General features: G+C 42.9%; 1 protein-coding gene across 1 annotated transcript in view; it reads left to right on the top strand.

Annotated features, from left to right (window-relative positions):
• Positions 1 to 16,114, top strand: part of TTYH2 (tweety family member 2) — a 310,797-nt gene that overhangs the window by 128,247 nt on the left and 166,436 nt on the right. Inside the window, exon 4 of the mRNA XM_053706960.1 lies at positions 4,988 to 5,208. Within this exon, the coding sequence (XP_053562935.1) occupies positions 4,988 to 5,208 (221 nt within the window). The remainder of the gene's footprint in view (positions 1 to 4,987; positions 5,209 to 16,114) is intronic.

The raw sequence follows: 16,114 nt of genomic DNA, 5'->3' as shown, positions 1-16,114 counted from the left end.
CTACAAGCTACTAAGGATTTTTGTCAAACATCTGCATTGTTTTTTGTCTACTCTGAATTAAAGGCTTCGGCATTTTCTCTTTCCTTTTGGCTGAGAAGCATAATCCGTTTAGCTTATGAGACTGCTGGCCAGCAGCCTCCTGAAAGAATTACAGCTCATTCCACTAGAGCGGTAGCTTCCACATGGGCTTTTAAAAATGAGGCCTCTGTTGAACAGATTTTTAAGGCCGCGACTTGGTCTTCGCTTCATACTTTTTCTAAATTCTACAAATTTTATACTTTTGCTTCCTCTGAGGCTATTTTTGGGAGAAAGGTTTTGCAGGCAGTGGTGCCTTCCGTTTAAGTTCCTGCCTTGTCCCTCCCTTCATCCGTGTCCTAAAGCTTTGGTATTGGTATCCCACAAGTAATGGATGAACCCGTGGACTGGATACACCTTACAAGAGAAAACAAAATTTATACTTACCTGATAAATTTCTTTCTCTTGTGGTGTATCCAGTCCACGGCCCACCCTGTCACTTTAAGGCAGGTGTTTTTTATTTTTAAACTACAGTCACCACTGCACCCTATAGTTTCTCCTTTTTTCTTGCTTGTCTTCGGTCGAATGACTGGGAGTGGCAGTTAGGGGAGGAGCTATATAGACAGCTCTGCTGTTGGTGTCCTCTTGCAACTTCCTGTTGGGAAGGAGAATATCTCACAAGTAATGGATGAACCCGTGGACTGGATACACCACAAGAGAAAGAAATTTATCAGGTAAGCATAAATTTTGTTTTTTGTCTCGGGACAGGAGTTTTAAGTAGTCCTGTTAGTCTCTCAGTGAGGGCTTGGATGAAAGTTAGAGTCCGGAGATGCAGGACTCAGATTCTGTGTCCGGTGACAAATCCGGTTTAGCCTTGTTGACTCCTGTCAGCCATTCTTGTTCCATATGCCAGATGAGAGCACCCGGTTCCTCGGGCTCGGGGAATCAGGGATCTGCTGAGCCATCTGCCTCTGGGGGTCCTGTCTCCCAGGGAGCGAGTTCCCTGCCAAATCTTCCTCCTACACATGCTGGTAACCCAGTTTATGGTTCCTTCACGTGGGCTGGAGGGCTAAGCGCCCCATTTCCGTGGTTTGAGCGGTTTCGGCCTTTTGTTTCAAGGCTCTGGATAGTCCTTTTAGGGCTTGATCCCACAGCTTTTATGGATAGCTGTCTAGCGTACGGATGGTTTGCAGTTTGCAGCCAGTTGCAGCTCTTGGCACCTTGGAGGTGTGCGTGTTGGCTGTTGAGAGTGTCTCTAGATGCAGCTTTTACTCTTTGACGTGAACTGTCTGATTGAGTTTGAGACCTTTTGGTCTTCCTCTATTGTCTCCGGGTGAATTAGATCTCCTTTTGGGAATCTACGTTTTCTGGAGAATGGTTGATCCCTGAGGGGACTTTGTTCAGCTTGGGGTTCCCCGGAGCTGGGAACACTTAGCGTTTTTCTCTTCCCTGTGTCCTCTGCCTGTGTGGAGGTGATGGGGAGACTAGCCCTGCTAGTAGGGTTTTTTGGACCTTGAGGTATCCCTTCTGTTTTCCTGGGGCTTGAGAAGTTCTTTCATTCAACTTCTAGCCTGGCTCTTTGGAGCATGGGACTTTGGCTAGGCGTGGTCCCTCCCTTTGGTCGGGGCTTTCGAGTTCCTCTTGCTATCCGGGTTCTCTGGATATCCATCCATTCCCTTGTCTGGCTTTTTGGCCAGTTGAGATGTGTAGTCTAGGGTATGGTTGCCTGGACTATAGGTGCCTGGACTTGTCTTTTCTCCCTGAGGTTCCCCCTTTCTGGGGTTTTGCTCCTTTTCCTGACCCAGTTTTGGGTTGTTTTGGATTCCTGGATCTCAGGGCTGGTCGGGGTGTTCCACGGTAGTGGGAACTTGGGCTGTGTCCTTGCTCCATCTACCTGACCGGGTCAGGGTTGGCCTGGTTTTCAGAGTATTTATTACTCCTTACTACTGAGTACCTCATGTCATCTAGGTGCCTGGGTGGCTTGCGCCTCAAGGGTGTGGGTTCATACCCAGCTGCTGGTGTTGGTTTTTTAATTTCTGGTGCACCTTCGGGTTGCATTCCTCTGGTCAACTTGCCAGTGTACACATGGATTCTCTGCTCTGCGGTTATATGGGTTGGCTGGGCCTCTGTTTGGCGTGTGACTTGTAAGGGGGTCCTTTTTCTAGGACCATTGCGTTGGAATTTTTTCTTCCCACCTAGCCGGTGGCTTTGGGCTTTGAGGGCAGTTGTTGTCCTTCCGGTCTCTTCCCTTTTCATAGGGAATATTCTCCTTCCTATGGAGGTAAAGTCCTTTTTTAGGACTTCGGGTCAGGAGGTATAGGGTGGAAGTGGTTCTGCCTGGGGCCTTGCTGGCTCCAAGTCAGACTGTGAGGCCTTGTTTTGATAGATACTTAAGTCTTTGGCTTGTCTGTGGTCAGAGTCAGGTTGTACTAGTACTCTGGAGGGATAGCTATACCATCTTTACGCTCGTTCCTGTATTAGTTTTGGGATTCCTTTGTTCCTGTACTGGATCCCTGTGGCTGGGTTGGTCCAGCTGGGTATGGGTCTGCAGGTCAGACTGTCCAAACGGTCTAGGGGTTGCAGTATCCCTTGTATGTGAGAGCTTGTTGAGTCTAGCCTGATAGCTCAGTTTGCTGGGAGATGGTTTCTCCTTGCTCCTTCACAGGAGAGGGTTTACTCTTCCTTCGGGTTCTGAGGGTATACTCTCCTCGGGAGGCCTTGATGGATGCTTGTGTTCCCCTTTTTAGGGGCCTAGTGTAGATCCAGCGGCTTAGGTTGTCTGGAAAGTTCCCTCTGTTGAGGGACTGTTTTTGTGCGGTCCGTTTCTTGTGGACTGCTTCTTTTTCTTCCTTGCAAGCTCCTTTTGTGTCGTCCTGTTATGGACTCTGGGTTCTTAACCTTGAGGTTTTTGCCTGGGTCTATTACACACTTTCATGGTCGAATACTTTGGTATTCTATGGGCGAGCGCAGGGAGGACTTTGCTTCTTCAATTGCGTCCATGCTTGCAGGATGTTGGGGAGATGTTTTTCTGTCTCCGTGTCTGGTATTCCGGGTTTCGCTCATATTGGCATGGCCTCCTTCTCTGTTTGGGTCCTTTTAGACTTCCGTGAGCTGGGCCCCCAAACACTTGGAGGTGTTATTTTCGTATTACGGGAACCTTTGGTTTTCCTCGGGTTCTTCTTTGCCTTGTCCCCTTGGGGGCTTTCGGCTGGTTTCACCTTCATCTGATCGGTGGGGGACTGTCTGTTGCGCGACGGTGTCTCTTGGAGGACTGTTGACTCAGTCGAGTCTGTTCGTGGTCTCATGTTTGGCTGTGGACTAGCTGCGAGTCAGTGTAACTGGGGCTTTTTCTTTCAAATTTTTCTCGGCTTTGACGAAGCGTTTTTTTTTTATTTGGTTGTGGTTCAGGCCTGGTGCCCTCAGTTTGGGCCGCCTATTGTACCCTTCCGTCTAGGCATTCAGTGTCCTCTATAGCTTGGATATTGATTTTCCAAAAGTAATGAATGCTGCTGTGGACTCTTTCCATTTAAGAAGAAAAACATAAATTATGCTTACCTGATAATTTCCTTTTCTTCTAATGGAAAGAGTCCACAGCTCCCCACCGGTAATTTTATGTGGGGCGTCCTTATATTCTTCTGGCACCTTTTCACCCTGATATTTCTTCTACTGTTCCCTGTTCCTCGGCAGAATGACTGGGGGATGAGGGGAGTGGGAGGAGTATTTAAGCCTTTGGCTGGGGTGTCTTTGCCTTGTCCTGGTGGCCAGGTTCTTATTTCCCAAAAGTAATGAATGCAGCTGTGGACTCTTTCCATCAGAATAAAATTTAATTATCAGCTAAGCATAATTTATGTTTTTAAACCTTATACAGGGTCCCTGAACATTATATGTATTAGTTGCAGTTCATGTTTATTTCACTTTGCTTAACTATTACCATGCAAAAATATTTCAACATATCCACCTGCTACTCTTTCAATGCCCATTCAATGAGTCGGCATAGCAGTATTTCCAGAGTTTTACACAATTACAGTACAAGAGCTAAAGGAGAAAATAGCAGATGGTATGGGTAAAGGGAAATGTCTGCACCGAATACTATACAGTATAGTACAGTGGCCCTTTTACTTTTGGGACATCCATGAGGTGCCTTTGAAATACTTATGGTAGTCCTAGTTTTATTTTTTTAAAGGGCCATTAAACTAAACATGCTATTGTTTTTTCTCTTGTGCCTGCAGCTTTCTACAAAGTAGTTCACTTTACAATTGCTGGTTAGTGAAACTCTGCATCCTCACATTGGGCGCCGCCATCTTGGAGTTTTAAGTATTTATGCACAACTGTGACAGAAGCAATGTGCATTCATAGATCTGTGATATTATTGTCTTCTTGACAAGCAATACTGTGCACTTCTGTTTAGAGTGCACAATACAGAGAGGGAGCTGTACATTTTGCAGTGGCTGCATTTCTCTGTATTATTTCTGAGGGCTTTTTTATATTTGTTATGTAACTTTTAATCTGTGTTTTTAAAAAAATGGAGATATATAAAGCTTCTGCTTTCTATTGTGTGAGATAATCCAAGTGCAAGGTACAGCTGTCAAAAAGTCAGTAACATCACTGATCTGTGAAAGCTCACTGCTTCTATCACAGGATCCAACAATACACAAGATACAAGATGGCGGCCCCTACTTTTGTCAAGTGGCTACTGTATTCGGTTAAAATAAGAGAAAGGCTTTAATGAGAGCTGCAGCTACAGAAGGAAAATCAACAGCACGGTGACTTGTAACTATGCTACTGTAGTTCTACCCAGGAGTTTAATGTACCTTTAAATAACTAAGACACCTCAGAGCTTCGTTAATGTAATGCAAGAATATAAAGGAAAATCAATTTAACTTTATTTACATATGAGCAATATTGCATAATGTTAGCCATTTTTTTCAGTTTCAGGGCCAATGATCTAACTCTTCACTATTTTTTCCCAAAGGTTTCTGGTACCAGCTTGAAGATGAAGGAGGGCTTGGACATATACCTGTTACGTCTGAATGAGATCTTTGCAACCCGTGGAGAATATGTGCAGATCCTGCGATACATGCAGCAGATGGCAGGCAGCATTGCAATGGAGCTGTCACGTCTGCCCAACTGGGAGGGAACAAGTTTTAACCTCTCTGCCATTGCGCGACAGACGAGCTTCATAGAGTATTACAGGTAGAGAGGTTTTGTGTAACCCGAGAGACAGAATCAGACACTTCATTAATTTGTGATTTACCAACTGTCTTTTCATTTCCTTTTCTATAATTCTAATTAATTGTTCTTCTACAATCACTCATAGTTAGGCATGTGTTGTTCATGTTTTTTGTAAGTTAGGTTTTTATTTGTAAAGATTTTATTTATACTTACATTTGAATATTCCATGCCATTAGATCTCACACTCATTAAAGGGACATAAAACAGGTTGAGATCTGCGCATATCCAAAAAGGGCTAATTAATTAAAAATAGTTTGCATAAAAAAATGGGTTTAACAATTGCTGGCAAGTATTTTAAAATAATTTAAAAAAATAAGTAAAATGAATTACATAGCTAAGCTGCATGGAGAAGCCAACTCCACCTCCATTATCAGTGTTTAGACACAGGCATTGTATTTCAACTGAGTTCACAGCTTCTAGGCAAGCTCCAGCAGATAATCCCTATACATTTTTGCATTCTACCAAAACCACAATAGATATAGATACAGCCATAGAAGGAAATGTGTGTGGGGAGTTAGAGCTTTACAATTTAGAAACTAAAAAGAAAAGGTTAATGGTGAGGCACTGCAGTATACATTTGCAGGTAAAGTAATTAAAGTACATTTTATTGTATTTTGTCTCTATCCCAACTTGTTTTATGCCCCTTTAAACAGTTATGACTTCATTGCTGGTCTAGATGAATTAAACTCCACTTGGTGGAGAAAAGGTGCTAAACCTGCAGCCTTCAGATACACCCCATTAATCTATAAATTCATGCTTATTGAAGAACAATATTTAAACATCTTGAAAATTGTAATGAAAAAAACATAAGGGAAAGTTGTTAAGATTTAATTTTAAAGGGACTATTAAACATTATCGGCTAGATTACGAGTTGTGCGTTAGGTTAAAAAAGCAGCATTAAGAGGTCCTAAAACTGCTTTTTAACGCCCGCTGGTATTACAAGTCTTGAAGGTACAGGCTCACCACTCACTTTTTTGGACAGACTTGGAAATACCGCGAATACACATACGTAAATCGCGTATCCTCTTTTTTCAATGGGACTTGCATAGCGCCGGTATTACGAGTCTGCCAAAAAGTGAGCGGTAAACCCTCTCCTGTCAAGACTGGTACCTGCATTTTAAATTCAGTAGTTAAGAGTTTTACACTACAACGCTGTAGCATAAAACTCTTAACTATTTTACAGGCAAGTTTGTATTTATTTTAACTAGGTAGAATAGTTATTAAATAGTTATTAACTACCTAGCTAAAATACAAAAGTACCTGTAAAATAAAACCTAACCTAAGTTATAATAACACCTAACACTACACAATAATTAAATGACTTACCTAAATTAAATACAATTAAATAACATTAGCTAAAGTACAGCTGTGGACTCTTCCCATTTAAGAAGAAAAAAAACTTAAATTATGCTTACCTGATCATTTTCTTTTCTTCTGACAGGAAGAGTCCACAGCTCCCCGCCTGCGTTTTACCTATGGGGCGGCCGTATTTGAGTTTTTATTCTTCTGGCACCTTTTTCACCCTGATCTTTCTCCTACTGTTCCTTGTTCCCTTGGCAGAATGACTGGGGGATGTGGGAAGTGGGGAAGGTATTTAAGCCTTTGGCTGGGGTGTCTTTGCCTCCTCCTGGTGGACAGGTTCTGAATTCCCAAAAGTAATGAATGCAGCTGTGGACTCTTCCCGTCAGAAGAAAAGAAAATTATCAGACAAGCATAATTTAAGTTTTTCCCTCCTTCTTCCAAAATCTCCACCCCCAACCTCTCTATAACTGTTGACAACTCCATCATTACCCCTACCCCGCATGCCCAATGACTTGGGGTCACACTTTACTCAGATCTTTCTTTCACTTCTCACATTCAGTCCATGGCTAAATCCTGCCGCTTCCACCTTAAAAACATCTCTAAAATTAGACATTTCCTTACACAAGACACAAATAAGATTTTAATCCACTCTCTCATCCCATCCTTTCCCGCCTCGATTACTGCAACTCTGTCCTCTCTGGTCTCCCCAGCTGCCGCTTAGCTCCTTTACAATCCATAATGAATGCCTCTGTCGGGCTCATCTTCCTTATACGTCGGTCTTCATCTGCTGCACCTCTCTGCAATCCCTTCACTGGCTTCCTCTTGCCTCCAGGATTAAACACAAAATTCTCACTCTGACATACAAAGCCCTCAACTGCACTGCTCCCCCCTACATCTCAGACCTTGTCTCCAGATACTCTGCCTCCCGTCCCCTTCGCTCTGCTCATAACCTCCTACTCTCCTCCTCTCTTGTTACCTCCTCTCTTGTTACCTCCTCACACTCCCGCTTACAGGACTTCTCCAGACTGGCTCCCATCTTGTGGAAATCTCTGCTTCGCTCCACAAGACTTGCCTCTAGTTTTGAAAACTACAAGCGCTCCCTAAAGACTCTACTGTTCAGGGATGCATACAACCTACACTAACCTTTCTGTATACCGTTTCCTCTCCTCCATTGCTGTCCCCTTGAATCCCCTTAGCATGTAAGCCTAAGAGCCATGCTGTTTGTAGATCACCTTCTTTAGAGCTGACTGCAACAGTGCGACTCTTGGCAGGGCCCTCTACCCGTCTGATACCTATAAATGTTTCCTTGTATTCCGCCTATGTTTATAGTGCTTCAGAATCTGTTGGCGCTCTACAAATAACCGATAATAATAAACTGGTGGTAAAAAAAAATCTTCATTAAAGTCTATGGAGAATTTTTTATGCTACCACCAGTTTCCAAACTTTACCACCTCAATAGAAACTAGGCCTTTGTCTTTACAAGGTCCACCTGCAACCTAACAACTGTCTATAAGTCTAAGTCAATGTCCTTTTAAGTTACAAACTTATATTTGAATGGGCATTCTATGTGGCAGTTTTAAGAAGCTGTGAATGCAGCTGTTTCCACACGAGCCACAAAAGTTAAGAAGCAGCGGTCGTAAGACCGTTGTTCCTTAACTTATCCACCATGCTGTCTGCATTTATCGCGTATGCTGTCAGCATTTATCTATGTAGGGCGGACATGATCCGCTACACCGGATCATGTCCGCCCGACACTTAATAAATCAGCCCCTATGTGTTAGAGTTCTTCAGGGCTCTTATAGTGGATGCAGATTTAGGTATTATGGTTCTTCCTTTCTCCTTAGGAACATTAGGTAATTTTATTATTAGAAGTAAATTAGAAAGTTATTTAAAATGACATGCTCTATGTGAATGATAAAAACGTTTCATTTTGACTTTCATGCCCCTTAAAAAAAAGTTGTTTTATGTAAGACATAAACATCCATTCAGAAAACATGTAATGTATTTTAAAGTACTTTCTTTTTGATGCAATAAATATAAAGTGCTTGAAATAAAACCAAGGTAATGTATCATTAATCATGCATTACTTAATACTTACCGTGCATAACGCTTATTTATCCCTTTTGACAGACGCAGTACATTTCTGCATGTTCCAAGTGAGAAAATCTTTAGCTAAATCACCCAACCTAACTTATGTCAGCAATATCAATGTAATTAAAGGACCATTAAATACAGTAGAATTGCATAATCAACAAGTGCATAATAACAAGACAATTCAATAACACTCTTAATTTTAAATAAGCAGTAGATTTTTTTCTAACAAATGGAAAAAAATCTTTTCATTTCTTTTTCAAGATACGACGAGTCCACAGATTTATCCTTACTTGTGGGATATCGCCTCCTGGTCAGCAGGAGGAGGCAAAGAGCACCACAGCAGAGCTGTATAAATAGCTCCTCCCTTCCATCCCAACCCAGTCATTCTCTTTGCCTGTGTTAGTAAGATAGGAGATGGCAAAGTGAGGTGTTAGTAAAGATTCTTCAATCAAGTGTTTATTGTTTTTTAAGTAGTGCCTCTGAGTGCTACTTTGTGCTGGGGTGTAGCCTACACCAGATCAGTCTCTTCCGTAAAAAGAGAAGCATTTGGTGGCTTTAAAGCAATAGGAACTAGTGGGGCATAATTCTCACTGAGGCCTCCTATACCTATTTGCTGCCCTAAATACAGATAGCCTAAGCACTTTTAACTCAGGCTGATCTTTGTCCACAGGGCTATGGGAGGGAGAAGTCCTCTGAAAACCTGCTGGACTGCCATGCTGTCGCGCAGCATTCCAGGTAAGTGCTAACTTTATTATTTCTGGGGACACATTCTCTCAGAAGAAAGTGAACACTGCATTTCCTACAGTCACTTCTCAAGAGCTGAGATATATGAAAGGGCTCTGATTGTGTTGCGACTGTTTCACATACACTGGGGCTGGGACTCAACAGTGTTATTTTACTCCCTTTAGTGGTATTATCTAATAGGCAACCCGGGTGATAGCTACTTGTTATGTTATGGAAACTCCCCACTCCCGATATCGGTATTATACTGGCCAATCGGGAGGTTTGTTTTTAAGAGGGTCATAGCATTGTCTTAGGCCCTCTTGCGGTTTATAGTGTTTTTAACATTGGATAAAGGGCTCCATCTTGGAGTTGGCCGTCCAGGAGTTACGGTCTAATACGCCCACGATGGGCGGGACTTGGTGTAGTTCTCCATTTTTGTTAATTTGCCGTCCGAGTGTTTCAGCCTGATACGCCCACGATGGACAGAGCTAGGCTATGCTTCAGAAAGTTTTGCGCGCCCTTTTTATGCCGTTCCAGGAACGCATTGTGCTGGGGTGTATTGCATACCTTTACGGTCAGTCTTACTTTAGCTGACACAAGGGTTATAATACTTGAATAATTTCTTTGCAATCGTAGTGTAAAGTTGACACTCTGTTTACTACTGTTTGTAGTTAAACAGATTAACAGCCCTACTCCATTTGTTTTCATTTTTACTGTAATGGTTCATATATGGGGTATCTCTACTCATTAAGAAGTCAGTAGTGTTTTCTTTAATTCATTATGACTTGGAATGGAACGAAGATACACAGGGCCTATGAATACCAAAAAAACTCCCCTCGCCCATCGGGCGAGTAAATCACAAAACTTACCATCCCGCAAGAAACTTTAGTCGCCCTGCATATCTGCATGTAGTGTATATATATCTTTTGTAAAAAGGCAATATAAATAGTGTTATTGTAATCTCACATGCATTGCAGACAGAGGTCCCAATTTGAATGCTTTGCAAGCTGCTTACTATTTGGGACTTGAACATTAATAAAAAGGCTTTAACTTTAGAAAATATTTTTCTTTCACCAGGTAGAAAAAACAGGGATATTATCTTTGAAAAACTGTATCTACAGCCTTGACTTATTTTCCCCTAAGGGAAAAAAATATATATATAACTGAGCTTCTTTTTTTTTTTTTTTTTTTTTACTTCATCATATGTGGGGTTACGATTGACTAAGTATATTTAATTCTGCCCCCCTTCAACCTATATCGCTTTGAGTGGTACTGCATGTAGCTGGACAGTGACATAACGAGCATGTTAAAAATACTCCCCCCCCCCTTTCTTCCCGGCTGCCTTTCAACTACTAGCGTGACTGTCAGTGCCGCGCTAGCAGATTTGACTCGGTTCATGGAGATGGTATGTTCTCTACAAATTAGTAAAGTCAGTTTTTGGAGCATCAATAGCGTCCAGGAAAATAGTGCACTGCTCTATATTGTTATGGTAGGCAGCTTGCTCGTGTACATTGTGCTGAAGTACTGCAGAGGACCCTGGAGTACGTCAGCATAATGTACATTAGCAAGCTGCCTACCATAACTATATTGTCACTTTAACCCATACTTCGTTCATACACACAGAGAAGAAATACTCACTGCTCTAGCAGGATGTCTTCCCGCGCATACAACCTTAGGGGTGAGAAATAGCAACTGACATGGAAGAGACCAAGAGCCATGGAGATAAGGGGAGGTCTTTGAAAGCATTTAACAGAAAGAACTTCCCATTTCTTCCCTCCATTCCCGTGTGTGCGCATATGTGGAATGCAATTTGACATTTATTTTTTATTGCTTCGTATATCCCACTTAGAATGTCAGGTCGCCGTTCGGGCTGATAACTTAAAAATTTTACTTGCCCGCAAGAATTTTTACTCGCCATTGGCGACCGGACCGGTCTATTCATATGCCCTGGATACATCTAAAATATTGTTCCTTTTCAGTTAAAGAGACAGTACCGTTTTTTTGTGGGGTTCCTTTTATTTGATACATTCTGCTGTTTACTGTATAATACAGCTTGGTACTTAACAGGGAACAAGTGTACACATGGAATAAAGATTTTTCTTTCTCCCACATGCGGTGCTCTGCGGTTCCTTGCAGCACAAGACTGGGTTGCTTTAATGTACATAGCAATGTCTATTTCCAGCAAGGTTAACATAATACTTGAATAATTTATGTCACAGAAATAAGAGGATTTCAATATTACACTCTTTTTATTTCTGCAAGTTAATATAGAGGAAAAATGTTAACATATTTGCTTGTGTTGATTTTTCTTTTATATACTCCTTATAATGTGACGGTTAGAAGTCTGGTGACACCGGTAAATACTTTCCACATTTTCTACCTATAGTGTCTGCAATTATTGCTCACCCACAGGCAGTGCTCTGCGGTTCCCTGCATAGACATTGCTTTGATGTTCTTAGCAATGTCTGGTTACAGCAATATTGATATTAATATTGGTCTGGTTCTGCATGACATAAATAAGATGCTCTTTTATATTTTAAAGAGACAGTACCATTTTTTGTGTAAAAATTTTATTAAACGAATTGGAACTGTTTTTTGTTATATCATCCTTTGTGACTTAGGATGGTATAAAAACACACATAAATGAATATAACCGGTCAGGTAGCTCGACACATGCTAAGACACTAGGGCTTAACTCTGTAGCAACCCAAGGGTTGCAAGTTCGATTTCAGTGGTCATGTGGCTTTGCAGCTCAAAGGTTGTTGATCGCATCCAGGTGCTGACTGGCCATTTTAATAATATTGACAGCGCTTTGAGAACATTACGGGTGATTAAATTACCGTTGCGGGTGCGACGGCATACTGATTTGACAATCTATCTGAGTCGTTTCAGTCAGACTCCCATGGAGGAGATACAAGACCAGATAATAGCTATGAAACGCTAATGCCTTTATTACAGACGCTTCTTTGCAGGTCTTTAAGCTGGCAACTAAGAGTTCGGGTTTTTCGGTCCTAAACCGCGGGACCTTATGGCTAAAGCCATGGTCTGTGGATGTGTCTTCTAAGTCTAAGCTCCTTACTATTCCTTACAAGGGTAAGACCTTGTTTGGTTCTGCTCTGAAGGAGATCATTTCTGATATCTCTGGCTACTTCTGTAGCATAGTGGGTATTAACACTGCACATGAAGAAGGTACCCCCGGGTTCAATACCCTTTAACATCTTCTCCCGCAGGATAAGAAGATTAAACTTAAAGGACGACAGACTAATGTTCGTTCCTTTTGGAATAACAAAGGAATTGCTTCCTCTTCCTCCGCCAAGCGGAAACAACAACCTAAGCCTGCATGGAGGCCCAACCCTTCTTGGAAGCCCAGGCAAACCAAGAAGCCTGAAATTGAGACTAAGTCAGCGTGAAGGGCATGCCCCCGATCCGAGGCCGGATCTGGTAGGGGGCAGACTATCCCTTTTTGTTCAGGTTTGGGTGCGGGGTGTTCAGGATCCCTGGGCTTTAGAAATAGTGTCCCAGGGGTACAAATTGGAATTCAGAAATTTTTCCCCTATCGGCAGGTTCCTGCCTTCAAGATTATCTACAGCCAAGATAATAAGAGAGGCGTTCTTACGATGCGTAGAGGATCTCTCTGTCAGGGGAGTGATCGTTCCCGTTCCAGCACAGGAAAAGGGTCAGGGTTTTTTCTCAAATCTGTTTGTGGTTCCCAAAAAGAGGGGGAACCTTCAGACCGATCTTAGACCTCAAGGGTTTAAACAAATTTCTAAGAGTTCCGTCTTTCAAGATGGAATCTGTACGTTCCATGCTACCACTGATTCAAGAGGGTCAGTTCATGACCACAGTGGACCTAAAGGACGCATGCCTACATGTTCCCATTCACAGGGATCCTTGCAAATTTCTAAGGTTTGCATTCTTAGCAAACACTTTCAGTGCGTGGCGTTGCCTCTCGGCCTGGCCACTGCTCCAAGAATATTTTCAAAGGTGCTGGGATCTCTTCTGGCAGTTCTTCGACCGCAAGGGCATTGGAGTGGCGCCATATCTGGACGACATTCTAATTCAAGCGCCATCATTTCAACTAGCCAGATCCCATTCCCACCTGGTGTTATCCTTCCTGTGTACTCATGGGTGGAAGATAAATCTGGAAAAAAGCTCCTTATTTCCAAGTTCAAGGGTAACCTTTCTAGTGTCCATAATAGATTCTCTGTCGATAAATTTTTTTCTGACAGAGGTCAGGAAAACAAAGTTGTTACATACCTGTTGTGTCCTTCAGTCCGCTCTCCGGCCTTCGTGGGCTCAATGTATGGAGGTAGTTGGGCTGATGGTGGCGACAATGGATATCTTCCCTTTTGCTCGGTTCCATCTCAGACCTCTACAACTAAGCATGGTCAGGCAATGGAACGGGGATTATACAGCCCTGTCTCCTCTGATAACTCTAGATCAGGAGACAAGGGATTCTCTTCAGTGGTGGTTGTCTCTGGATCATCTATCCCAGGGAACCTGCTTTCGCAGGCCGGCTTGGGAAATTGTGACTACAGATGCCAGCCTTCTGGGGTGGGGAGCTGTCTGGTACTCCATGAAGGCTCAGAGACTTTGGTCTCTGTCTGAGTCAGTTCTCCCTATAAACATTCTAGAACTGATAGCGATTCTTTATGCGCTTCTGGCATGGTCTTGGTTAGCCGCGGACAGATTTATCAATATAACTTCTGTGGCTTACATCACTCATCATGAGGGAACAAGCAGTTCCCTAGCGATGACAGAAGTATCCAAAATTATTCAATGGGCGGAGACCCATTCTTGTTGCCTGTCAGCGATCCACATTCCCGGGAGTAGACAATTGGGAGACGGATTTCTTGTGCAGACAGACATTCCATCCGAGGGAGTGGGAACTCCATCCAGAGGTGTTTTCCAAACCGATCCTCAAGTGGGGACAGCGGGAGTTGGATCTGCTGGCATCTCGAAGGAATGCCAAACTTCTGAGATACGGGTCGAGATCCAGGGACCCCCAGGCAACATTAATAGATGCTCTCGCGGTTCCTTGGAACTTCAATCTAGCATACCTGTTTTCCTCCATTTGCACTTCTTCCTTGGGTACTTGCCCGACTCAAACAGAAGTGGGCGTCAGTGATACTCATAGCACCGGCATGGCCTCGAAGAATTTGGTATGCAGATCTGATAGAGATGGCATCTCTACCACCTTGGAGACTGCCATTGAGGAAGGACAGATAGCTCAGCATGCTAAGGCACTGTGGCTGAGCTCTGTAGCAACCCAAGTGTTGCAGGTTCGATCCCCGGCGAGGTCCACTCAGCCTTTCATCCTTCCGAGGTCGATAAAATGAGCAGCGCCTTGAGACCCTTACGGGTAATTAGCCGCGCTTTACAAGTACCCAATACATACATACATACATACATTCCTTCATCCAAATCTAGCTTCTCTGCAGCTGTCTGCGTGGAGATTGAACGCTTAATTTTATCCAAGCGTGGGTTCTCTGATCTGGTCTTAGAGACCTTGATTCAGGCTCGTAAGCCTGTAACTAGAAAGATCTACCATAAGATTTGGTATAGATACTTTTATTGGTGTGAATCCAAGGGCTACTCTTGGAGTAGGGTTAGGATTCCTAGAGTTTTGTTTTTTCTCCAGGAAGGTCTGGAGAAGGGTTTATCTGCTATTTCCCTAAAGGGTCAAATTTAGGCTCTATCCTTTTTGTTTCACAAACGTCTAGCAGGTGTACCAGATGTACAATCTTTTTGTCAGGCCTTGGTAAGAATCGGGCCTGTGTTCAAAGTTCTTCAAGGTGCTCCGTTTGAGCCTATGCATTCCTTAGATATCAAGTGTTATCTTGGAAAGTTCTTTTTCTGGATTGCTATTTCTTCTGCGCAAAGAGTCTAAGAACTCTTGGCACTACAATGCGAATCTTGATACCTTATTTTCTACTAAGATATGGTTGTGCTTTGAACAAAGTTCGATTTTCTTCCTAAAGTTGTTTCGGATAGGAACGTTGTTCCTTCCTTGTGTTCTAATACTTCTTCCCAGAAGGAGAGACTTCTTTTGATGTGATTCGGGCCATGAAGTTTTATCTTCAGGTGACTAAGGACGTGAGGGTTTGAAAGCTACGGCTTCTTCTCTTTCTGTGTGGATGAAGAGTATCATATGTCTCGCATATGAGATTACTGGGCAGCACCCTCCTGAGAGGTTTACGGCTCATTTTGCACAGCTTTGCAGGCTGCAACTTGGTCCTCTCTTCATACTTTTTCCTAATTTTGCAAATTTGATGCTTTTGCCTCGGCTGAGGCTGTTTTTGGGAGGAGAGTTCTTCTGGCAGTGGTGTCTTCCATTTAGGTTCCCTGTCTTGTCCCTCCCTTTTCATTCGTGTACTATAGCTTTGGTATTGTATCCCACAAATAAGGATGAAATCCGTGGACTCGTCGTATCTTGAAAAAGAAAAGGAAATTTATGCTTATCTGATATATTTATTTCTTTTTCGATACGACGAGTCCACGGCCCGCCCTGTTCTTTTGAGACAGGTTATTATATTTTTGTTAAACTTCAGACACCTCTGCACCTTGGCTTTTCCTTTCTCTTCCTAACTTCGGTCGAATGACTAGATTGGGAGGGAAGGGAGGAGCTATTTATACACCTCTACTGTGGTGCTCTTTGCCTCCTCCTGCTGACCAGGAGGCGATATCCCACAAGTAAGGATGAAATCCGTGGACTCGTCGTATCGAAAAAGAAATAAATTTATCAGGT

This window comes from Bombina bombina, chromosome 1 (genome assembly GCF_027579735.1).
Source record: "Bombina bombina isolate aBomBom1 chromosome 1, aBomBom1.pri, whole genome shotgun sequence".
NCBI lineage: Eukaryota > Metazoa > Chordata > Amphibia > Anura > Bombinatoridae > Bombina > Bombina bombina.
The sequence above is the reverse complement of the archived record's forward strand: the minus strand, read 5'-3'. Positions and strand labels throughout refer to the sequence as shown.